Below are 26,835 nucleotides of genomic sequence, written 5' to 3'. Positions count from 1 at the left end.
CCTTTTTTCTTGGAGCAGGATCAGCTTGAGGATTTTTGCAGCTTTTCACATTATGCCCAAGTGTACCACACTTAGAGCACTTCTTTGATTTCTTACCCCCTTTTCACTTGACTACCCTCATCAAGCTCCTTTCTACTATTTCTTTTTGAAGGTCTTCCTGACATTTTTCTAAATGCAGGAGGTAGTGGTTGTCCATGTTCAGTCTTATCCCACTATTGTACTCCAGGCATAGGACAAATAGGACAAATAGCTGGCGTATAAGCCAACAAGTACTTGTCTTTGGAGTATGCTTCACCAACAAGTACTCTCGCATGAGTTGTTCGTAATCATACTTGACTTGCACTTTGTTGAGAAGGCATGTCTACTCCAATGCTTGGGTGGAATCCCATTTATATACCTGAAAGCAGCCTCTGACAAGCATTTGATTCCCTCAAGCTCTGCCATGAACTCAGCCTATCATAACCAATTTCAGCTAACTTAGTGTTACTATTGCTGTAAATTTTGTGGTAATTAATTAAATTCATGAAATTGATTGATTATTTGTGAAAATTAAAGAGTTAGCAACATTTGGATCAAATATCATTATTAGGAGTTGTCTCATCATCAGAAGCTACCACACTTCTATTGTCATCATCTAAGTCCAAGTCAGCCTCAGTAGTAACATTAACCTCTATATCATCAACATTAAACAAATAAGAAGTACCTTGGTTTGGAATTGTTGCCCTTTGTACAGTGGCCTTAGATTTTGAACATGATTGATTCAAGCCATTGTTAACCGCCTTTAGTAGAGCCTCATCGACAAAATCAGAAAACAAATCCTCATCTTCTACTACATCACCTTCTACTTCATTATCTCCAAACTCCACAGCACTAAACGCACTATCTTCACTCCAATTACCAGAATCATCCTCAGATTCATCTCCAAACTCATCGCCCAAGTCATCAATTTTTTTAGTCTGTTTACCCTCCAAGACCACCCTTTCCCCCTTATTTTTCCTTGACTGTTTTCCTTCCCTCACAATAGCTTTTCTTCTAGAACCCTCATCCAAGCCAGTCCCTTTCTCAAATAATGTTGATAATTTTTTTCTAGGGGCCAGCTTCTGAGCCCTTTTTAAAGGGGACACATTGAATGCATTAGGGCTACCCACAGTACTTGGGGATCTCCTAATTGAAACAGAATTATGCTCCTCAAGTTGGTCCGCATAATAATATCTCACATCAGCAGTTTCTGAATTTAACATCCTACATATTAATTTAGGGGACGAAATTTAGCTCATAAACAATAACAAATCAATTAATTCAAAGTAAAAATTGAAACTTTAATCAAAATTAGGGTTTCTAAATCAGAAAAAACAAAAACCCAGAATTTAAGAATTCTTAATTTAACTAAAATTAGGGTTTTAATTCACTTTTATTAATCAAGAATTAAGAAAGTCAAACCTTAAAACAATAAAGCATCAAGGATGAAGAAGACGTACATGAGATTCCTTAGCTTGTTGATGTCATTGATCAGGGATTGTGCTTGATTAGTGAAGGTGCAGCGCAACAGATAAGGAAACGAAGGAGGATAGTATGAATGATGAGCTAATTTTAAGTGTGTTGATTTTTAATCAGGATAAGGTATGATATGGTAAGAGTTGTAATTGTTTTGTGGGTATGAATTGGAGGGTTAATTAAGGTAATTTGTTAGAGTAATTAGTAAACCGAGTCGGGAAACAAGTAAAATTATGTTCGGGAGTGAAATACGGTGTGAGTTGGGATATATACACCCTAATGTAGGTGGTATTTTGTAATAAATGAAATACATGGTGGTAGTTTGTAAAATACGATAAATAGTAGGTGGTAATTAACAATTTTCACTTATTATTATTATTATTAGGGTTTTTTGTCAGAAACTATCTTTTGTTTAGGGTCATTTGTGAACAACTACGTTTCATTTTATTTTTGGCTTTCAACTACCTTTTATTTCTTCATTTTGCGAAAGAGTACCGAAAATCCACTTTCGGCAAAAAAAAGTCGAACTTTTCGGCGCTGACTTGCTCTTTTCTCCTTTTTTCACACATATAACCCATATTTTTCCTTTTGTTCACCCAACAAAAACTGAAAAAGCTCATCTCCATGCCCAACACCTTATCAAAAGTTTGTTCAAAGCAATAACAACGCATCAACCATCTCAATCTCCATCTCCGTCGTCACCTTTACTAACACTGTCACCTTCACCCTTACATTCCAACAACCTTATATACTACTCATGATTCATCAACCTACTGTCCATCTAAGTCATATTAAAGTACTTTCTTTGTGTCTACATGGTAAGATGGTGGTTATAAGAAAACTAATGAGATAGTAGCACACAAGTGATCCTAAGAGTGAATCCATGATTATTTCGAATAGTTAACATTCGTAGTTAATTTTGCCAACAAGGCCATAATAGATCATTATTGTTGAAAAATTATTTACCATATTAAGATTAATATCAATGATGATTTTGTTTCGGTGATTAGGACTTTGATTTGGGTAAGAGATAGACAAATTGAGGTGATTAATGTTGAGTTTAATCAAGCTTTATCATCGATTATTAGGGTTATGAAGTAAAGAGTTAGATTCAACATGAAATGGTAAGTCAAAGCCGTAAAGTTGACTTTTTTTCGCCGGAAGTGGATTTTTGGTAGTGTTTCGCAAAATGAAGAAATGAAAAGTAGTTGAATGCCAAAAATAAAATGAAAGGTAGTTGTTCACAAATGAACCTAAATAAAAGGTAGTTTCTCACAAAAAAAACCTTATTATTATTATTATGATTATTATTATTATTATTATTATTATTATTATTATTATTATTATTAGTAATTAGAAGAATATATAAATTAGAAGACATAGAATTATTTTAGCTTAGTTGATTTTCCTCTCATATTTTAGAACCCTAGTTAGAATATTTCTCCTCTCTCAATTTTCCTCTTATTAAAGTTGTAATCTTTCCTTAATTAGACTTTAATTACTCATCAAATTAGTGTAGATCTAGTTCTAGTCTTAGTTATTTGGGTTGTATTTTGAAGATTTGAAGAAATTCATTCTTCCATTATTATCCAAGCTTGTTACTTTCCTCTTTGTTGGTACAATTCTCATCTTTAATTTACATTTAATTTCATTAGTTTAATTTTGTTCTTTACTTATTGTTTTCATTCAAAGTTTGTATCTTTATTATGTTTAGCATGTTTGTGTGTGTTTTGTTCCATCTTATTGTTGGTTTTTATTGCTAAACATGTGTGAGTAGTTCGCATCTAGGGCTTAGAGGAATCCTGGGTCTTTAATGGGTATGATTTTGGGCTAGAATTATAAGGATTTGGGTGTTTTAATGGTTGTCACTTTCATGCATATGAAGTGTTTGTAGAATTGCTCCTATGAAAGTTTGAGTATTTTCTCACATGTTTGGTTATCTTGGTATCTATACTAATGGATGAACAATCTTGGTGTGTAGACTATTGGATGATCCTTGTGTATGTGTGTGACGAGTTTTAGTTAATCACATGAAAGTTGGTTAATGAATTCTAGGTGTCCTAAGACATTAGGTATAATTCCTTGACTATTTGCATCATCCATTTCCCATGTTTACCTTGTTTCATGCCCAATAACCCAAGTGAACCCGAAAGCTCTAGTCTTTCTCATATTGATCAATTATACTTTCATTTTAGCTTACTTCTATATCTTATTTGCATCTTAGTTATTATAATCAACCAATCTCACTTTTGTTTGACTAAAATAGGATTTAAACCGACTAAGTATACACCCCCCGCCATCTTTGTGTCCGACCCCGATTAAATACTACTTTTTAATTGGGTTTTATAAATTACTTTTGATTCGGAAATGACGACTAAAATCCTACGATCAAAATGGCGCCGTTGCCGGGGATGGCGTTAGGTTATGCTTAGCTAGTTAAAGTCTTAGATTTAGTCTTAGTTACTTGTTGTTTGCTTTAGTAGTTGTGTGTTTCTTGTAGAGTGTGTGATTTTTGCCTTACCCTAGTGTGTAAAAGCACTAGGAGTCTTACGGTTTGTCAAGTGCATGCTTAGGAGGAACCATCAAACTTTGCTGTTTGACTCCGACTCCGAAAGGCTTTTTCGAGCCTTAAGGAATATGACTATTGCAAGAGTTAGAACCTCCACTCAAGCTACTTCCAACCAAGCAAATTCATCCACCCAACCTACTAATGAAGACACACCACCACAACAACCAAACAACATCATTGATTCTCCACTAGAAAATCCTTTCCACAATTTCCAAATCCCAAATACTCCACCCCAAACACCCCCTCATATACCAAACCCACCACCACAAATGGCTTTACGTGATCACAATCGCCCTAACCATAATGAATGCATATCTTTCGAAAGAGTTACAATAGTGAGACACGTAATTTTATTTAAAATCTATACAACAACACGTTGCGTACAGATGTCAAATAGAGCAGAACATAAGTTCATGCTGCATACACGTACATCTCTCTATAAATACACGAGATAGGATTGTCACTTGACTACAGCTGCTCAGGGTAGCCGCCTTACGATGGGTATTACTTCCTCTCTATACTTTTTGAATTTTATTGTAAAACGTAGTTCTTTAAATTAAACATTTTTACGTACATATTAAACTGACTTTGTTATGTAATTTGTTTCAGAGTCCTCAGAAGTACAACGATGTCTGCTTGAAGTAAACATAAAAATTATTTTAAATGATATACTTAAACAACTTGAATTACCGACTCCTGAATTTGGCATTCATGCAGTTACTGAAGATGAACTAAGGGGATACGTTCGAATATGCGTTAGCCGCTCCTCTTCCGATAAATTAAAAATTATCGGCAAATCTGCAAAGCTTGTAGGAGAATCTCATCAAAATTGTGCAAGAAAAGCTATAAAATTTCTAAGAAAGTTATATGGATTCGATGTCCTTGATTTCAACTACTATGAGTTACAACTGATACAGCACAAATACACCAACAAAAAAGTTGAGTACTACAGACATGAACCGTTTCCTGAAATTGAACATATGTCAATTTCGGATGCAGACTGAAGAAGTTAAACAAAGAACTCGGAGTTATCAAAACAATAATGTAAATAGAAAATAAGGGATACAATAATTGTATAATTTATTCCCTGTTTTTTTTTATAATGTTTTAACTGTATACATAAATAAAACGGTGTTGCTCTTTCACATACGCCTTTTACTCCTTCACATACTTTTTTTTCATAAAGTTTCCATCCTTTACCCTTTTCCTAAATCTAAACAAATTAAGTTTTTTATATACCATTTTCCCTAAAATTAAAACCTAATTCTTCTAAAACTTGAACAATTGATTACAATTCTTCAAATTCTTCAATTAATGAAGTAATACTAATTTGTTTAGCTATTATTAAAAACTTGTTTATTGTTTATTAATTATTTTGTCTTAAAATTAGGGTTTATAATCACACTAAAAGTTCTTCAATTATGTTGATAGCGGAAGGCATGGTGGTCTGTTTGATGGACTGTGGTGTTCGGGGCAGGGGCATGGTGGACGACGGTGGTTGGAGCAGGGATATGGTGCAGGACGGTGGTGGGAGCAGAGAAGGGCAGTGCGGGGGAGGGGTGGGCTGTGAAGGAGGGTCGTCGGGTCAGGTGGTCGGCCGGTGGGTGGTGGTCGGAGTCGCAGGGTTGGGGCGTTGCGGGGGAGGGTGAGTGCGGTGGAGGCGAAGTTGCAGGGGAGGGGTTACTGTTCATCGTTTTTTTTTCTTCGTAAATCATTTTTTTTTTGTAAATCATTACTCCGGTAGGCGTGGGGTCGGCCGGAGTAATGGGTTTCCGGCGAGGTGTTGGTTAATGGAGGTGTGTGGTGGTTAATGGAGATGGATGGTGATTTAATGGTAAAAAGGGGATTATGAAAGGGAGAAAAAAATTGAATGGGTAAAGGAAGAAGGAAATGAGAAGGGTAACATTGTAAACTACGTATGTGAAAGAGTAAAAGACGTATGTGAAAGAACAATACCCAAATAAAATACAGTTTTTTTTTACAGTTTTTTTTTACATCGAATTTTAATAGTTGTCTATATCATTTAGCGAATTTAGCGATTTAAACAATTGTTGTATAATAATTCGCAAACTCTACCGCTGAATATGAAAAACGTTGGATGCCGCGTGCGGCGGTCCAACTAGTTAATATACAAAGAGAAGTCACTTCTGTCTCTTCTTGATTCTTATATTACACATAAATCAGAATGGCCCTTTCCAAATACACAAAAATCACAAGCTGGGCATTTTTTTTTGAGAACTTTTAACTTTATTTACAACGACTATACACCAATATCAGAACTAGCAAGAGAAGTTACTTTGCTACTTCTCTGAGAACGCTTCGTTGCTACCAGAGGAAGACCTTCCTCCTCATCACTCGGCGGTTGGGCATATACTTCACCACCCTTGAAAATTGGATGTAGATATGCATCGCTTAGGTAAGATCGTATGTTCAGAGTTGGGTCAGTGGCACGTTCCAATGTATCCTTCATCATTGCATCCTGTTACAAAAGCACTTCTTAATGGCCATGTTTCTCTACTATGCGATCGGGGAAGGATGACGGGTAAAACGGTTAAGAGTCATGGCATTAAATTTGGACTGCAATAAACATCATGACTCGTTTACTGCTTTTCTATAGGTTTTGACGGTTGTCGCGACATCTTTTCGAGATTAGGTTGACCGCATTTTTAGCAATGACTAAGATTATGTATGAGATCATATTCATTAAGACTGAAGCAATATAGTGGTAAGCAGAAGAGAAATCTTTACTTGGTAGAGAAGCGGACTGACTAATTTCTACGTTGCAGAGGGAGTCACAAAAGCGGTTTTGAAGCACACACATTTCGAGCACAAGTCATCCATGTTCCATAAATCCATACCATTACTCAGTGACTTTGCTATATTTTTTGTAAGTTCATATAAATTTAGTGCATAAATTACGAATTCCTTTTGTTCAATAGCTGAGTTGTGAGCATTTCCAATAAACACTCGAGGATTTACAGTTTACACCCTACCCTAAACACTTTTTCTTTATTTTTGTGTGATCGGCCACCGAAATTAGTGAGAGACTGACTAACAGAATTAATTATTAATTAATACTCAATTGTAGCAATAAAGGTTAGGAATGTCTTCCATTTCAAAGACTGAAGCCGAAAATGAATTTAGCAATCACCCATTCTCTTCAGTGGATGAGAGCCAGATGAAGCACAGACGATGTATGTTAAGCAAAATAGAATATGTCAAAACCATAAGACTAACCTGCAAGGGGAACTTCTTGAATGCTGATTCAAAACGACCTTTACAAACTGTATGGAACCAGATTGTCAATATTGGGAGGGCAACCAGCAAGGGTATAAATATCTTTACACTTTGGACGTTCAATTTAGTGCTTAATAATCCCAGCAATGTAAGTTGTGATATTACAAGAGCAACAAGTATGCGCCGATGTACATCTGGCCAGAAGGCAGCTCCACTTTCATATTTTCGGTCATAGACATTGATGATCTAACAAAAAAAAAAAAAAAAAGCATTTAGCACCCATAAACACAACATAGCAGTATCCAGTATCATTATATGAAAGAAGAACATCAGAGATTTAACCAATGTTGGAACTTCTGATGGGAGCCGCAAAAGTCATTCATCTAGGAAAAATAAGCAAGAAGCAATTCTTAATATGGAGCCTAAATTGACTGATACTTGAGCTCAGTGTAGATTATTGGGGGTAAAAACAGAAAAACAACTAAACTCAGAACCCAAGGAAACAAAAGTTTCAGAACTAAAAACATTATAAGCTGAAGGCCCCCAGTGTTAACAGCAATTGCCTAAACTCCAAAAAGAATTTGCGATTGCCTAAAATGGACCTTCTTAAGTTTCAAGCCGGAGAAAAAAGGGGATAAGAACTGAGAACATGCATGAAATGAAAAAAAATACCCCCGTTAAATTACATTACTTTACGGCTGTTACATAACAGAATTCCAAGTCACAGCCACGACAACGGATACTTCGAATCATCCCAATATTCCTCAAATGTGTTCGTAACTTAGTTTATAACACAATACCAGTTAATTTTCAAAAGAAAAAAAAAATTGGTAAACAGGTTGATTTCAAATAGGGACTAAGGTATGAATTCGAGAAGAAACGCAGAGAGAAAAGAGACTACTAAATTGGAAATTCATCTGAAACGTCATAATTCAAGAAATTAAGAACCAACATAGTCGGTGGGCATTTTTAGATTGCTGCCGGAGTGTCTGTGACCTGTTAATTACATTTGCGGCATACCAGTATTATGACATCGCAATTGTGATCAATACCACAGTTGTATCATGAATAAGAAGGAAGATGAAATAAATGTCTACTTGATAGACATTAGATGTTGGTTCAACATGACCAGATATGCTAACATCATGTAGCACTAATATATTGCAGGCAAATTGGACCCACAATTAAAGAGGAAAACAACAGAAGCTAGTTAAGGTCTCTATCTGAAAAAGATTACTACAAATGCTTGAAATCGTCAGAGAAGTAAACCATGAGAATATTTTTAGCTGACAAGTTTTTTAAAAAGAATATTTTTTTTTTTCAAACAAGTAGCAAAAACAATTTGCCAAAAATGTGTTTGTGAGTTCACAAAATGGAAAGTAGAGAAAGGGACTCCTAATTACGAATATGTTTTTAACTTACTCAAACATCTTTCCATTTCACTTTTACAACTCTTAAACATTTCTTTCTTATTAATGGACTTTTTGCTTTGAAGACGTGCCCCGTACCCATATCCTATTTTAAAATAGGTTCCTGTGTCTCAAAATTTGAGTCACAGCAAGTCACACTGATGAATTAAAAGTAACATAGGCCATAAATGTGTTAGATGTGTTTTACCAGCAACTGATAAAAGAGTGTACCTGATGTCGGAAAACCAAATAAGCAAATGCGAAGAAGACAATGATGAAAGGAAGAAGTATTGGAGTGACCACACAGTAGGCAAGTCCAAGCAGAAAGTAAAGTTGAATCCGAGGTTCATATGTAGGGAAGTCCAGGAAACCAGGATCCATTGCTTCTTCCCTGTCTTGCTCAGTTTTAACCAGGACCGCGTTCTTAATATGGAATAGGACTAGAGGAACTAATCTGAGGATTTCAAGAGCAACACCAGCCCAACCATCAATCATGATATAAGTGATGAAGAAAGTGGCTTTCATAGGTATTGACTCCCCGATGATTCTAGGAATTCTGCAGGACAACACATGATTACAATTTGCAAGACAGCACAAAAATTATGCTGAACATGTTTATCAGATAAAAATGTATGACGCATACATAGTCACTAACTTCTGCTTCATCTAGGGCAGTGTTGTTAGGATCGGGGTCCTACTTTGAATCGAAAGGGAAGGTAGGTTCGAATAGTAGAATTGTAAGATCCTACAAACTCACTAAATATAATTTAATTTTTTATTTGGTAACGACATATAATTGAAGATCAAAACACTTATTTATTAATATTTATCCATAAAATATTGATAATTAGTAATTGGGATATTCTCACTTGTGTCCCTCAACTTTTTCATATTCTAAGGTGTACCCCTCTTTTCTTGCAAAAAAAACATTGACTGTCAATAACTCTCGGCTACAAGTTCAGAATACGATAAAAAAAAATTCAAATTGATCGTCTTTACGAGCTCTTCAGTTTGAAAAAAAAAATTCACCGACGTTTCAACTCGTAGTTGGGAATTATGGTCAGCCAAAGTTTATTTGTTAAAAAAACTTTGACCAACCATAATTACCAGCTACGAGTTCAGAAAGCGGTGAATTTCTTTTCAAATTCAAAGGCCTCTATGAGATAATTGGTTTGAAAAAAAAAAATTACTGTTTCCTGAACTCGTAGTAGAGAATTATTGTCAGTCAAAAGTTTTTTTTTGAAAAATGAAGGGTACACCTCAGAAAGTGAAAAAGTTCAAAGGTACAAGTGAGAATATCCCTTTAATGATTTTAGCATCATTGTATGAACATGTTTCAATAATTTACACGAAATTTGGGTTTTACTATGTCATTGTAAAAAAATATATATTAATATTTTTTCTATGGAATCCGATTGTATTATGATCCTATCTCTAAATTTTCAAATGATAGGATCGTAAGATTCTATAACCTTGAAGAATCGTAGGATCCAGAATCGGTCAAGCATTTTTGATCGTAGGATCGAATCGAAATTCTGATAACAATGATTTAGGGAATTATTATTAACAAAGGATTAAAAGCATTACAACAACGACACCTCTATGATGCATACATGCATCAATCACTAAACTCCAATTCATCCAGAGAACAACTATTAAGGACAAAGGATTAATTGCCTACGATAACACCAACAATTACCCCAATGCCTTAAGGGCTTCTTGGGGTAGGGGGTATGCAACTTCACCCCTACGTTAACCCTAAAGATAGGCTAATTTCTGATGAATAATGATGAGAATTGTGCCAATAATAGCATACTACTACACTATAAAAGAAGCGTAGTCATTTAATTTTAATCCATCATAATCCAAAACTAAGAAATATGGAGTCTTCAGTTCATTATTGCGTTAGGTTCTCAGAGTAGGGTCCCCAAATTTTGGGAACTCTAATTATATGTAATTTTCATTATCTTAAGCGTCTACGTGTGTGAGAACCAAGCACTTCATTAAACCATAGTGGTGAAGGCCATCGTGCATTTCAGTGATGAGAGGGGCATTATCGAATCAAAAGAGATCGATCTACTACAAAGACTTTGACCAATAATGGATACAATAAAAATTTCATAACTGAGCTTTTAAATATTTCATTTGAAGCTGTGACTAAATTTTGGTAAGGGTCAATATTTAAGTACATAAATAAATATCCCCCAGGAATACATTAATAGCACAAGTACCATGTTATGCTAATTAAACATTACTTACTCAGTTGGGGACTTATGCAAGAACGTACTGAGTTGTTGAAAAGCTGTTCCAGCAATAATATTTCCGAGAAACACGTTCACTAGTATAAACAAATAATATTTTGCTGCAGATCTTCTCTCCAAATAAGAGAATGAGGTAAAACCTTCTATCTTAGACATTAGCATAATAATCATCGGGATGAAGAGGAGGCATGTTTTCAGTATAATTCCAGGCAAATATCCTTGCACAAAAGATCCAAAAGATTCCCTGTGACATTTTGGTCAAATATTAGTTTAAAGCCTCAATAACTGAACTTTTTATACAAACACCAGATATACAGAATCTAATGATGGCTCATTTACATGTGTGTGGCTCTGGAATTATATGCAACACAATATTTACCGCCTCAAACTCATGCGCTAACTGAGTAGCACAAACATGCATACAAATTTTCACGGCAGAACAACTATATAATAGATAAACATACATTTTTATCTAATTAACTTCCACATTTGCTCAGTAGTCAACTTCAAGAATTTCCCGTGAGTGAATCTAAAAATAAATTATCGATATTCCAACATTTCTTTTACCTTTACCAGACAAGAGTCCATTCAGAATATAGTTGATCTTTCTTTGGAACTTTCCAACAGACAGATGAACTCCTTTGAAAGTTACTTACATGACAAACACTTGACCATAAAACAACTCACATAGACAGCATGTTCCAAGAATTACGTTTTGTGCAAACATCGTCCTAACAATTACCTACGAAAGCACAAATACTACCTCTAGGCCAGCAAAGAAAATTTGCAGGGTCTTCTCTATGTGATCCTAGGGGAATCCAAACAGTATCTTTATGCAAGCAAAATGTAATCTGAAACGTGGGTCCACAAGTCTCATGATCGTACCAACGTCAATAGGTGAAATATATCTCTATAGCAAAGCCGGACAGAGTTAATTTCCTACAGAATAACAAAATACATGAAGGAATATGCTTCTGATGATACCACAAATGACTTTCCGAGTCTAACAGCTTAAGCCGAGATATAATACTATGCTTAGAACATACTCCGTATAAAGGTAAAGGAGTGTGTATTCTTATGCCCTTTTGACTTCCCTTACACCCTATTTTCATAAGAGCAATTGTAACAAAAGTTTTGAAAATCTGGCAAATTAGAAGAGATCATCAGTTGATAAGTTTTCTGAATCTGGGATGTTTGTACAGAAGAGTGGGGATAGACAAAAAGGTGTGGGAATATACACTCGTGAAGTTAAAACTAACTGTTTAACCGCATTGGCTGACTTGACAACAAGGGTGTGTATGGATAAGGGAATTTGGAGGGACATGAGGAGAGGGATTTAGAAAGAAATAATTTCCTTTGTTTGGTTAGCAAAATGGAGGTAGAGGGATTTGGAAGAGAGGAAAATGGATCCCTCCATTTCCCTCCTACAAGGCAAATTAAAATCTTCCCAACAGAAGAGAGACACCCTAAGTAACTATAAGTACCCCGAGGGGGATAAAAATAAAATAAATCAAATACTAAAATATATAAAAGAGCTAAGAGAGGGTTTCTCGGTAATACATCTTAGTGAGCTCATGTGCAACCTTTCAAGGACATTTCATTGTGCAACAACTCAGTCATAAAAGAAACTCCCTTTGTTTCCAACTTTGTACATAATATGTTTGAAACAGTGAGACACTTCCTTTGACCCTTATCGAATTCTCGGAATATAGAAGTATAAACTATAAGAGTATCATATTATGAAAGAACTTTCTGATATGTGTACAGTGGTTTAATGTGTAGAGGTTTTCGCAAATTCAGTGAAACTAAAGTTGATTCATTATCACCGAAATGACAACCACATACAATAAGAAAGAACAGTTGAAATAAAAATGTCACCATGTATCTACTAGAAGGAAACTTATATGATTTGGCTTTAACATGTTCATACAGTCGAAGCATTTTGAGCAAAAGTTACATAACCCATATACCATCATCACAAGGGAATTGAATACACCACACCACAGCAGAAACATAATCAACTGCAACAAATGACTTACTTCTTATCAATCCAATGCTTCAAAAAGGGGAAAGCCTTCTCAATCCCATCGATGTTGGCTAGTGATTGCACAAACGTTATTGGGACCATAAAAAAGAATATGAGGAAGAAAAGGGCAATGGACATGATTAACTTTCGTATATTGTGTTCAACATAAGGTATAGCAAGATTATTCCAGTAAACATCGCTTGGTTCTGGAGCCCATTCTGTCAACCATATAGTTGGATTACTTGCTTGCTGGGTTTGAGCACAAACAGCAGCTCCCCATCGACTTCTAAAAGACACAAACGCCGCTGGCAATATAGCTTCTGGATCACTTACAACTTTTTCTCTTTCTGCAGCTTCCTATACTAAATCATCAATTATTGCTCAAAAAGAAAGAAAAAGCAAACCTTGAGACTTAGTTTAGTTTTTGGATTTTATAGTCAGATGGCGCATCAACTTTTGAGTTCATAGATAAAATTAGTATTTTTCTTTCGCTCTTTCTTTTATTAGGAATACCATTTATGCACATTATCATTAGGCTAAATTAGTACTTACTACCTAAGGACCTTTGCTAACTAAATAATTCCTAGTTCCTACAAAAAGAAAACTTCAAAACTTGCTACCGGATAAGTGATATGTTGTTGCTTGCCAAAACAAAAGGGGATATGAGCTCTAGTCTATTATAATTTGAATTGCAACCATTCTTTGTTTTCAAACTGAATTTCCAAATTTAACTTTCCATCCACATAGCCAACATATAGTCTAAAATCAATTAGAACCCATCCCCATCAACTGATATTGATCCGTAAGTACATAACTTACCTGTTTGTTTGTGGTAATTTGAAACATAACACCACATATAAAGTTCATGCTTCATACATAATTACATACATGTCTGAAAAAATTGACTTTCATGAGAAGCAGCAGATAATGGAGACATCATAAGAAAAAATTTTAAGGGGTAACAACTCAACAAGTGACTAAAGATGGTAAATTGATAAGAAAAACTAAAAGAATATAGATGAGCTCAGTGAAGAAGTACTAAAAACATAAAAATCACTTACTTGTTCACTAAGTTTCTCAATCTCCTTGGTGTAAAAATCAATTGCATCGACACGAGTTCCCCATAAACCCCAAAAACCTGTCTATAAGCTGATTTTAGTCGATTGACACTTTTAACACATAACATCAGGACTATCACTCTGACACAGGCTTGAATTGTTTATAAGTGTCAGACTTAAAAGTATCCAACATAGTTATTGTCAAGCACAATTACGTTTTGCTATCATCATCCAAGGACCAGAATTAAGTGTATATATATTGAAGTGGAGAGTACCTTGACAGTGGGCTTTCTTGAAGGTTTCCTCTCATACTTATTTTGATAGTAGATTAGCCAATTCTTCATACTCTTTTTCTTGTCAACCAAATCTGCTAGTTTGTTGGCATCGTATACAACCTATATCATTTAACAGGGAAAAGGAGAACAACAGTGAGAAAACTGAAATCAGATAGACTTTAAAACGAGGAAGTTCTAATCTATTTACATGTCACAAAAAAAAATCCATGTACTCCAACAACTTAAAAAACCAAGAGTGAAGAATTGACTGAGAATTAGAAATAGCGTTGGAAGTTAAGGCTTTTCTTCGTTTAAGACGAAAACTACGCTTATAATCCCACCATCCTAAAAGACTATAGAACTTTTGATTTTGGCTCATTTGTAGAACAGTTAATACCATTTATACTTACTAGATCCAGAGCAATTTTGCTTGTTATGATAATAAGTAAAATGATTATTTTACCATTATCAACCCACTAAATACAGAAAGGAATCAATAAAACTTTGGGACAAACACCAAAATGGAAGGGGGGGTATTACAGGAGAAAAAAAATTATCAAGTGGTCACATAACTACAGAAACATTTAGCTGACACTCTGACAGGTGACAAGTCTACACTCTTAAGGGCAAAATCACATATTTCCGTGCCTGTGTCCAACCAAGGAAATATACAGTGTAGTGAAGATACCTGATGTAATAGATAATGATCAGGATGATTCACACGAAAGAAATGTTCTACATGGCCACTGACAGACTCATCGGGATCTGGAGGTACGTTTCTTACAAGAACCTGAAAGAAGTTTCCACATTAACCAAAAGGTCTACATCCAAAGCTTTGTATCATACAACCCTTTTCTAAACTAATACAGCAAGATGGACCAAGCAAATAAACTACTAAAATATTTTTAAAAAAAAAAAAAAAAAAGCATATTTATATGCAAAAATTAAAAAAAAAAAAAAATGAAAAAAAAAAACTAATTTGCAGATGCACAGGAATTGATCCGTCACAAGTTGATTCACTCAAGTATATTAGTATATATATCAAATAATTGTTTTAACTGTAACGCCACAAGAGTACAACTGATATTCAATGTCGTGTTACCAGTATAACAATACGAACAAAGTAGATTGATGAATAGACATCTAAGGCTTGCACACGCACGCATAAGAGACAACTCCACTAAAATAATGTATTAAGGTGATATAAAACAAAATATGAAGCAAAAGAATGAGAACCATGTTTGAAGATAGACAAGCTCCATACCACTTGAGAATTGGCATAAGCTAAAAACAAATGAGAGTGTTAAAATAATGAGACTTTTCCAGATTCATTTAGGTTCATGCACTTAGTTAATACCACGAATCTAGATTATTTATGCATAGTGTATGTACTATGTATCTAGATCATTCATGCATCTGTATGTACTATGAATCTAGATGATTCATGCATACATCCTAGAATATGAAAGGGAACTTAGAATATGAAAAGGTGTGTATCACCTATAAATACCATGTAATACTAAGGCATTGAAATAAAAATAAAATAAAATCAATTCAATCAATTCCATTATCAATCAATATCAATCAAACTAAAACATTTCAATCACAAAGTATTTCCTTCTATCAAACATATTTCTCTCCACTTTCTCACATAAACTATCCCAAATCCCAACATTTGGTATCAGAGAGATTAAGGATCTTAAAGGGCCTCTTGAAGTATGGCTTCAAGTTCAAGTGTTTCTCTCCCTGCAATCCCAAACTTTGCAGGAGAAAGTTACGATTATTGGAGTGTCAAAATGAAACTATTTTTAAAGTCTTGTGATTTATGGGAGATTGTGGAAAAGGGTTTTGAAGCAAGAGTAGAAGGAAGTGAATATTCCGATGCACAACTACAACAACTAAAAACTGATGAAATGAAAGATGCTAGGGCACTTTCATATATCCATAGTGCTGTTTCGGACAGCATAACACCAAAAATCATCCGGGCATCATCAGCAAAAGAAGCCTGGAACACTCTTTTGGAGGAATTTCATGGGTCAGAGAAAGTAAGGATTGTAAGACTCAATAAACTAAGAAGAGATTATGCAAATATAAAGATGAGAGACGACGAAAACATTAAAGAATATTCGTCAAGATTCATGGAACTTGTAAATCAGATGCAAATTTATGGAGAAAGTACTAGCGATGACACAATCGTTCCAAAGGTGCTAGTAACTCTCAATAGTAAGTTCAATACTATTGCCTCTATGATTGAAGAATTTAAATATCTGAGTACACTCGGCATTTTCTCTATTCTTGGATACACCTTTGGAGCAGGCTAACAAAGTCCAAAGTGATGATACATGGCTTTGGCAGAAGAGATATGGGCACTTCAACATTGCTGCACTTAATTTCCCATACCACAAGAACATGGTGCGTGATATTCCCTCTTTGCCTCCTATCCAAAATCTGTGTGATGCATGTGAACTTGGTAAGCAACATCGCAAGCCTTTTCCTCACACAAGCAACTGGAGAGCAAAGGAGAAACTTGAGCTTGTTCATACCGATGTTTGTGGTCCCCACAGAACTCCTTCTCTAAGCGAGAATAAGTACTTCATTTTGTTCATTGATGACTATACTCGTATGACATGGGTATATTTCATGCGTGAGAAATCGGATGTGTTCCATGTGTTCAAAAAATTCAAAGCTCTAGTGGAGACACAAATAGGTTCCAAGATGAAGAGAATAAAATTGGACAGAGGAAAGGCAGTTTGATAAATTTTGTGAAGACGAGGGTGTTGAGCATCAACTCACACTTGGTTACTCTCCTCAGCAAAACGAAGTTTCAGAACGAAAAAACAGAACAGTCATGGAGATGGTTCGTTGCATGCCCGTAGAGAAAAATTTGTCAAAGAAATTTTGGGCAGAGGCCGTGTATACTTCGGTCTATTAGCAAAACAGACTCCCTACTAAAGGGGTTCAAGGAGTGACTCCAATTGAAGCTTGGAGTGGAATTAAGCCGACAGCCAAACATCTTCGAGTATTTGGATCTGTCTGTTATGTTCACATTCCATCTCAAAAGAGGACCAAGTTGGATGAAAAAGCCGAGAAAGGAATTTTTCTTGGTTATAGCACACAATCAAAGGGCTACCGAATTTTCAACATTAATACCGAGAAAATTATCATCAGTAGAAATGTGGAGTTAGATGAAAATTCTATGTGGAATTGGGAAGAAGAGAAAGTTGAACGAAGAAGTGTGATATTTGAAGATTCTGGTTCATCTCCTCAAGAGCCAGTACAGTGTATACCAAGCACTCCTCGCTCGCAGCCGGTAACACGCCTACCTCCTCTTCCACACCACAAAATAGCGATTCGGAGCCATCATCCCCTCATTCCAGTGATGAGAATGCTACAGGTCCGCGAGGAAAGAAATCTCTATCTGGGGGGGTGTTTGGTTGGAGCATTTGGAATGGATTGGAATGGATTTCATCCATTCCAATGTTTGGTTGGCCCCTTTTGGAATGGAGTTAGAAACCCAAGGGGTTCTAATTCCACCCCAACCCCCTAGAATCTCATACCTTAGTTTCACCCCATGATTCTAAATCCATTCCCCCCATATACAAACCCTAGAATAATAGAAAACAAAAAATAAAAAGAAATACAACATTACATTTTACCAAGTCCTTCTCTGCGATCTTCTATTCTTCATTTTTTTTTTCTCGTGTTTTTCATTGTCAATACTTTTCTACCTTTTTTTATTCTCTTTTTTTTCAATACGAAAGTGCGATTAGTGTGACTAATTGCAATGTTATCCCATCATTACAAATTGATTAGCAATATAATCATCATTGATGATGATCATACATGTTTTGTACGGCGATTAGTGTTTTGAGTATTTGCAGCATTGATCATTACAGATGATCATCATAAAAAGTATGATTTATTGTAATCATCAGAGTGATAGATGATTATATTTCAATTTTTTTTGTTTTTAATAATTCAAGAATATTTTTAATTTAGTCGTATTGATTTTTTATCGATTATTTTGAAGTTTTATTTTTGTTAGTATCTTGTATTAGTTACTTGAAATTATAAATAATATTGTAGGTATTATTTATAATAAAAAAAAAACAAAAGGATCTGAATCCATTCCATACATGAACCAAACAAGCATTAAGAGGTATGGGGTTCTAACTCCATACCCATATGGAGTTAGAATCCACTCCATTCCATTCCTAATGTTTGAACCAAACGGCCCTGAGATCTATCAAAATTGTCCTATTGTTCATTTGGATTCCGAGTTGTGTGAATCAGGCTATTTTGCAACTAATGAACCAAATAACTACGAAGAAGCTGATAGATGAACCAACTCAACCAAAACCTTAAGGTGATGGTTGAGGCCCAACTATTATAATTATTCCTATTAGAAGCCGCCACCAAAGAGTGGCAGGAAGCAATGAAAAATGAGATTGACATGATCATCAAAAATAACACTTGGGAGCTTGTCCCCAAGATAGGAAAGTGATCGGCGTCAAATGGGTTTATAAGACCGAATTAAATCTTGATGGTACAATCAACAAATATAAAGCGAGATTGGTTGTCAAAGGCTATGTACAAGAAGCCGGGGTTGATTATGGAGACACTTTTGCTCCGGTAGCAAGACTTGACACCGTCAAAACTCTTATCGCGTTGGCAGCACAGAAGAATTGAAAAATATATCAGCTTGATCCTTTCAAGGAGGAGATGAAGAAAATGTTCAAAAATCCAGATGTGGGCTAAGACTCAAGCTCAGAGTTATGGACAAAAGTCTCAAGGAGGAGTGTTAAAATAATGAGACTTTTTCAGATTCATTTAGGTTCATGCACTTAGTTAATACCATGAATCTAGATTATTTATGCATAGTGTATGTACTATGTATCTAGATCATTCATGTATATGTATGTACTATGAATCTAGATGATTCATGCATACATCCTAGAATATGAAAGGGAACTTAGAATATGAAAGGGTGCGTATCACCTATAAATACCATGTAATACTAAGGCATTGAAATAAAAATAAAATCAAATAAAATCAATTCAATCAATTCTATTATCAATCAATATCAATCAAACTAAAACATTTCAATCACAAAGTATTTCCTTCTATCAAACATATTTCTCTCCAATTTCTCACATAAACTATCCCAAATCCCAACAGAGATCAGTGGTATTAAAGGTTACGAGTAAGGTTGAAATGTTGGGAATTTCCAACCTATAGAGAAAGCGGTGTTATGCGGGTTCGGGGTGGACTGTTCGTATATGTTAAGCTTCCTACTTCATTTGTCTTCCTTGTCAACTAACAGACTTTTTTTGCAACTCTGCTAAACAATATGGAAATGAAAATACCAGGAAATCTCAGATGCTACAATATGGACGAAACGAGGAGGGAGAGAAAGAAAGCCAAACAATGCTGTGCTAATAGAAAGGAAAGTCATAGCAAGAACTTTAAACTTTTAAAGTTATGCTCTAAATCTCAAAAGAGTTGTGTCCATCAACAAGAATAAAGCTTAATCACTATTGCATGAAGAAAAAGGGTGTCAAATATATGCCATAATTTTATTCAAGATATAATCATGAAGAATACTACCTACAATTCTACAAATTTGAAGAGCCTGTATTAATGAACGGAGATATTATTGAATAGACAGTAACTATGGCCAAATGCCAACTATACCAACTACCAAAAAGTGCCTACTAGAATATATCATATATGGAGTAAACAAGTTCATACTGGAAGCAACTTATGGTGTCATTTTTATAATTGTCAAACTGATGCTCCTTTCATGGTTTCTTTCTTTAATGTTCTTATTATAGAATATTAGGAATATTATTATATTAGGAAGAATATTAATTTAGGATAAAGGAGAGTATTGTGGGTAACATGATATTCTATAGAATATTTTAGGAATATTCATAGAGTAATCTCATGGATGACGCCTACGGGCCTCCGTGTGAAGCATTATCCATGTTTTGACGCTTACGAGCCTCTGCGTGAGGGAGCCTGTAAAGGAGTATTAATATTCTCTAATAGTTCTAATCGTTAAATTAGCCAGCAAATACTAGGGGTGCCAAGTAACTAAAAGTCTACAACCTCACGGATTATTGTCATTGACTTACATTTTTTGCTTATTAGGGAAGATTATAAATGGCTACAATGATGAGGGATGAGGGGAGGTGGTTACTCATTATTGTTAAGAGTCTTACTGAAAATTGGTCTGGGCGTCGATCTGCTCCCGCAATAAATTCCAACCTCATGGTCGTCACTATCTTATATTCTCTGTATAGCATGCAACATGTCCAAAGTGTAGAAGCATATGCCACAACTAGATGTGCCCAAAATCTGTATAAAGCAGGCAAGAGGTCAACATAATTTAAATTTCATTGTTGCACTGACAACTATGACAAAAAGCTCGACTTTATTTTTTATGGAGGCTACAAGCTAGACTGACATCATAGCGTTACAGACAAATTGCAACTCTAATATAAAGACAGATTATGCTAATACTCGACTCAGCTTAAACAAAAAAGAAGGACCTAGGAGCAAGACAAGTGGCTTGCTTTAGAAGTTCGAAACTTTTAAGTTTTACAACACTTAGAAACGGCTTTGGACGTGGATACCATAGTCCACTTCATTTCACCTTATACATTTGCAGTACTAGAGGAAGTCAAATGTACAAGTGTATATTGTTATCAAGGGTTCTGACATTCAATTTTCCCTTTTCTTGTTACTTGGCACAATGGTGTGTTCCTTTTCTTATCAGTTACTCAGTATCTTTTTCCGTTCCGTATCTCACTCAATTGTACTCCCTTTATTTCAATGAATATGCCGCCTTTTTTCAGAGGTAACAAGTCTAAGGGGTATTGATCAAGGAAATGGAGGGAGTATGATGCTTGGTTAACCCGTGTTGATTCAGCCCAAATTCATTAACCTGTGGATTCATATTCAGTGCTAGGTGTTTTGTTTAAAGAGACTACAAGGACTTATTTTTCCAAGCGCCATATAACATAAGAAGACTTCAATTAGCTAGGCTCAAACACTTCACTGTAATACTGATGGTCCATTCTGAGAGAAACTTTCCTGCTCATCCTTTCAGCACTCACTACTAACTAGCCACTGTTTTCAGTTGTTCACACCTCATCCAATCAAAATTCATGCTCCAACGTGAGATGAATATTAGACATCCAATGTACAATAAATGCCATAGATATATCAATTTGATTCAAAGGGAATGAAGCATACTCAAAATGCTTAACTGGAGAAATATCAACTTCAGTTCATACTACAAATGCATACAAACTACTAGTTCTCCTATACCACGATAATGTAAAGCAAACTCCAACCCTACATTTAATAATATCCCCTTCTATCATGTGTTCTTTTATGAATCAACGCCCGTGGCATTTCTTCCAAGGAGGAGATCGGAAGTCTGTAATTGTCAGTCGATTAATAACCTTACGCAGTTATGCTGCTAAGGTGCTAAAATATTATATTCTGACAGCAGAAATTGAAATAGATATGAAAGATTATTAGTAAAACAAAAGTAAAAACTTCAAGAAATGTAAAGAATGAGCATGTGGATCTGAAATTAGTTTCCTAAACCAGCTAAAAGACACTCTCAGCTATTTCTCTCACCCACTCATTCGACATTTAAAATTGATTTTAATACAAAAAATGATATTAATTCCAAAGAGAAAAATAACGTAACTAACAGTCAGATATTTGTTTTGTGCACGCCGTTCTCACCTATCTGATCCTACTGGAATATTTGAAATCGACAATTTGTCAATTGAGTTGAATGTTAGACCATGAACGCCGTTTAACATATCTCCTGTCCAGTTAATCGGCAGAAGAACTGCAAATGCTAGTGCCATAATGGGGACGAATATCTTCAAGCTGCATATAAATGTTTCAATCTTTACATTAGTAAACATGATTTTCTTTAGACTCATTACCAAAGAGTAACATCAAGCACTCAATATTATCCTCAAACAACCAAGGATGGAATTGGGGGTGCACATGTTTATAAGAGTGTCCCCTTGCTAGATATATACAATAAACTGTTTCTGCCAGATAAGTGACAAGTCGCTATACTTGGGGGGTTCAGTGGTGGAAACAAGAAATTAACAGAGTTTATCTTAAAACTGAGCCTGCATAAGAGTTCGACTCTTTGTACAAAGTTCTTATAAAGTTTTCTTTTATAGTAGCTTTTGGCCCCCATAACTCCGAAGCATCCCCCCTCCCCCGGCAAAAAAAAAAACAGAAAAAGAAAAAAACACCAAGCTGAAATTCCTAGCTCCTCCACTGCAAATAGCACTTACAGAAGGAAGGAACAACGTGTTCATGAATGCCAAGAAGATATAATTAGCATTATCAGCATATATCACAGTCGCCAGCATGTAAGAAGGAAAAAAGAAAAGGAAACTCTGGAAATGCATGTCAGGCATGTCAGGCATGCCAGCCATAATGATATAAGAGTACCTTAATATAGACATACATGCATGTGTGTGTGTGTGTGAGCGCGCACAATAGTTTCAGACTGTCAAGAAATGCATCATTAAATGCAAGGCATATGGTTCAACCCAATTGGCACACTCAATGTTCCAAAAGAAAACACCACATTCTCTTGTACGCTCCCTCTAGTCCTTTGGAATTGCCCTATTTTCTAATCTTGGCCTAATTCTTATAAATATCCCATTTCTGTATTGATGCCAAGATGTGGCAAGCGGATAGCAGAAGCTTCCCAACCTACTTGAACAACATATAGGCTTAGCCTGGTCTGCAGAAAGAATAAAGTAGACCTTGTAGCGAAGCAAATAGAAAAGATCACCCAAAGACTCAAGCGACCAACTCACAGAAAACTCATCTGGTATTCCATGTAAGTCAGATTAGATCAGACCGACCCAAAAAGGAACGGGCCCACGAGGGCACCCCCTATGTTTTGTGGGGGTAGAATGTAAATATGGTATTGATCCAACATTCCTTAATATATGTGACAACCTAATATATGGAGTATTTAACAGGAGGGAGTGTAACAGAATTACATAATTCAGACTTTCGGAGAAACGTACCCCAGAAGGTAAATTCTAATATACACCACAGAATCAACACCAGCATGTTCTATGAGCTCTGGTTCTGGCATACTCAGTGCTTCGGGCATCCACTTTAGAAACCGTAGATACATTCTAATATCCAAGTTCACAAACTTGGTCACAGATCTTTTAGGACGAGTTGGACTAGCTCTTAGTCCTTTCAGATACCATTTTGGGAAGTATACTCTATCATTTATAGGTTGAAGCCTTAATATAGCAAAGGCAATAAGAAAGGCTAATGCGCTGAGAAGATTTATTGTTGCAGAAACGGAGATATCCTTAAGGTCAGCCATATTTTCTCAAATGAAAAACCTGCGATCAAATGAAGATAGCTATTAGAATATTATAGTGATGTCTAACGCAAAATACCATGAGAATATAAGGGAGGTTTATAAAATAACGGTTGGTGGAAGCAACTTTTTGAAAAAGAGAGCAAAGCTCAAGCCAAGAACAAAAAGTCTTCAAAGAGAGAGACGGGAATATAGAATCACACTCTTATCAGGGATGTTATTCTACATAAGACCAGTTTCAACAACATTATCTTGCATAACAAGCTTTTCAATCCTCTCTATATTTAAATTCTTCTTCCTCGTGTGCACTTGAGAAATGGGTCTCATCAGTTCTCTCCTCACATACTAAAAGCTCGTGTTAATTCTCTCACGAAGATCCAAAGCACACTCATCAGCCTCCCTACTGAAATGATGTAACAAAGGGGTTGTTTAAACAACATTTCCTTTATTCCTCTCTTGAACTACATTTGCAGTTCCGACTTCCGAGAACAATATTAGCATAAACTGTCAAGAGTGAAGACGCTGAAAACATTCCTCCATAAGATGACCAAAATTCCCTTTTGTGAAGAGAGTTCAGCATTCTTCTAAATTAAGGAGGTACTTACTTTCTTATAGTGAATCCAATATGTGGTATACCACAAAGCGTTAGAGGATGTTATATGATCCATGAAGGCCAAAATCCAGACAATCTACATTACAAAGCATTTCTCTCTAACTTTACCTTGTTTCAAACACCAACCGATTCACACTCAGCTGTGTGCCAATAACTGGACCAGCAACTCGCATAATTCGGGCACTTGGATAAGTAACATTTGCATATAAACGCGAGCCATAAGGATAAAATTCGATTGCAACTATAGAATAAGCTTTGATAACTGGATTGGGTAATCTAGTGTGTATGGGTAGAGCTGTAACAAGGTTCCTTGAACCTCTTTCATTTATTTTCTACCATCATCTCCGCATGAATGATGAATCCATGTACTATTCTAACCGAATTGTGATTAAAATATCCCTTACAAAGAATTACGTAAGTATTAGCGTAAGTGGAATATAAAATGAAGGTGAGTAATGAGCAATGAATCAACTTTGAAAATTAAAAAATGAAGCTAGGAAATGAAAAAGTCAATAATTAAAGGTGAAGGCGTTACATAAGAAACAGATACTAATAATCTATAGGATACAGTTTAAAATACGAGTATATATATATACTCCGTAGTTTAATAATAGCAACACAGCCCAGAAAAGAAAGAGTGATTATAAAATACTAGTTCAACAATGAAAAACAAGTGTATTGAGCTGAAGACGACTTGTTTACATTAAATTTTATGCATGTGATTGTTTTACAACACAAGTGCGTACCTTGTAAACCCCAACCCATAAATTGCATCAAAATAAATGGCAACAAAATGGAATTCAGAAAAATAAATGAATTTATGTGAATTACCTTGAGCCAATATACTGTGATTGAAGAAAAATAGAGTGAATTTGGAAGAATGAAGAATAAATCCGAGATGAATGATGATGAAGAATGAAATGAAAGAATAGGAATAAATAAAGGAAAAGAGAGAGTGATGTAAAAGAGAAGGGAGAGTGCCAGAGTGGTGTCAGGTGTGTGTGTGTGTGTGTGTATTATGTATATGATGAAGTGGAAAACAAGGTAAGACGAAGAAACAATATATAAATGTGTGTGGAAAACGAGTAAGGAAGGAAGGATGCAGATATATGTGACTCTTAAGAGTTAGTTACCGGTGTAAGCACGCCCCCCACCTCCGACTGCGACGTTAACGTCGGCTTTCTCAATTCCCATTTTTCTACCAACCTTTTTTCTCATTTTTCATTCCTTTAGTAGGCTCATTCCAATTGGTTATAATACATTGGTCAAACCAAATCTAGTCATATTGAGTTAATAACCAGTTTTGGTTGATACCACCTCCTCAAGTTTTTAGCATACTCGTATAATTTAATTTATGTTTTTAATTCTAGGACGATAATTTCATGTTAAAGCGATTTACAAGTGTATTTATTTTAGTTTTAAATGAAAATGATTACAATCATTGTCAATTTATTACGTTATTTTATTTTTTGACGAAGATGAACTGTATTAAAGAAAATAAACCAGTTACAATACAAACATAGGAAAACTAGTAACGCTTAAACAACTAGATGATCAACTAACCGAGCTAATATTACAAGTAGACTTAACAAAAAGACGACGTTTCTTGAAAAGAGGATGATAATGATCATCGAACTGGATTAGGTGAGCCTCCTTCCATTTAGTCCTTATAACCTCTGCAACAGTATTAGTGTACCTACAAAGAAAAGTTGGATGGTTGACAGAAACTGAAGATCTTTTCTTCAAATTGACACTAGCTCGAGCCACTCGATCTTGGCGTTGAGAATAATCCACCATACTGCTACAATTCATACTCGAATTCTGTTTGACCGCAACAAATTGAAGTTGAACCATTGAGACCTTACTAACAAGAAAGGAGTATGACGTTAGTCGCTTCTTCTTATCGATTTGAAGAAAAGCCTCTTCCTGAATCAACTCATCACTTTCAGGTCTAAAATCTGTATTCATAGATTGCTCTTCATTCAAAGGAGACGTAGAGGGAACTATTGCTGCTGATACGTGCATTTTATATAGTCCTTTTTGGCCTTTTTATGCACGTATTTCTATGCTATTATCGTAGTTTTACGCTACGAAATGCCCCGAATATGCTACTTTGGTTTGTTTTGTTCTATTTGTAGGAATGGACCAGAAAGTAGTGAAATCGAGCCTTTTACCGTCCGTTTAGCATGCATTTGGAGGAAGAGTTAATTTGGAGCGGGAATGTAGCTGTCTTGAGATGCGCAAAGAAGTAAGATACCTAGGCGAGCAAAGGAAGAACTTCAAATTGCTAGTGCCTACTTTGAAGAGCCATATCTCGAGCTCTACAACATATTTTCAGGTGATTCCAATTGGAGATGAAAGCTTGTCCTCTTAGCTTTCCAACGCCACCGGAAACGCCCTGTTTGCCCAGGTAACGAATAAATGACAGCCGTTTGAAGTTCAGTGCGCGAAGCAGGAATTATGCGCTAGAAAGTACTCGATCGAGTACAATTG

At 35.5% G+C, this 26,835-nt stretch overlaps 1 protein-coding gene across 4 annotated transcripts; it reads right to left on the bottom strand.

Annotated features, from left to right (window-relative positions):
* Positions 1–6,148: 6,148 nt before the first annotated feature.
* LOC141647752 (CSC1-like protein At4g02900) lies at positions 6,149–25,542 on the bottom strand. 4 transcript variants are annotated; one of them, XM_074456071.1, is made up of 13 exons: positions 25,174–25,418; positions 23,419–23,751; positions 22,829–23,126; positions 22,094–22,243; positions 20,554–20,689; positions 15,018–15,119; positions 14,330–14,449; positions 14,058–14,138; positions 13,010–13,353; positions 10,969–11,214; positions 8,941–9,265; positions 7,301–7,546; positions 6,149–6,542 (listed from the first exon to the last, which is right to left on the bottom strand). In XM_074456071.1, exons 3-13 carry the CDS (start codon positions 22,840–22,842, stop codon positions 6,324–6,326), a joined length of 1,983 nt encoding a protein of 660 aa, XP_074312172.1. In that variant the 5' UTR covers positions 22,843–23,126; positions 23,419–23,751; positions 25,174–25,418; the 3' UTR covers positions 6,149–6,323. The 4 variants fall into 4 exon arrangements, with proteins under 4 accessions (XP_074312172.1, XP_074312173.1, XP_074312171.1 ...); XM_074456072.1 differs by having other exon boundaries at positions 22,845–23,126; positions 25,174–25,368; XM_074456070.1 differs by lacking the exon at positions 22,829–23,126 and having other exon boundaries at positions 25,174–25,542.
* Between the last annotated feature and the right edge of the window lie 1,293 nt (positions 25,543–26,835).

Source organism: Silene latifolia, chromosome 3, assembly GCF_048544455.1.
Source record: "Silene latifolia isolate original U9 population chromosome 3, ASM4854445v1, whole genome shotgun sequence".
In the NCBI taxonomy this organism is placed as follows: domain Eukaryota; kingdom Viridiplantae; phylum Streptophyta; class Magnoliopsida; order Caryophyllales; family Caryophyllaceae; genus Silene; species Silene latifolia.
This window is presented reverse-complemented; position numbering and strand designations above follow the sequence as displayed.

Bases quoted from the DNA above. Each gene is read 5' to 3' on its own strand.
- LOC141647752 (XM_074456070.1), bottom strand. From the start codon at position 23,732: ATGGCTGACCTTAAGGATATCTCCGTTTCTGCAACAATAAATCTTCTC. The intron at 9,266-10,968 runs GTAAGTAATGTT...GTTGTCCTGCAG, and splicing joins TTGCATAAGTCCCCAACTGA to AATTCCTAGAATCATCGGGG. The intron at 6,543-7,300 runs GTTAGTCTTATG...CTTTTGTAACAG, and splicing joins TCAAGAAGTTCCCCTTGCAG to GATGCAATGATGAAGGATAC.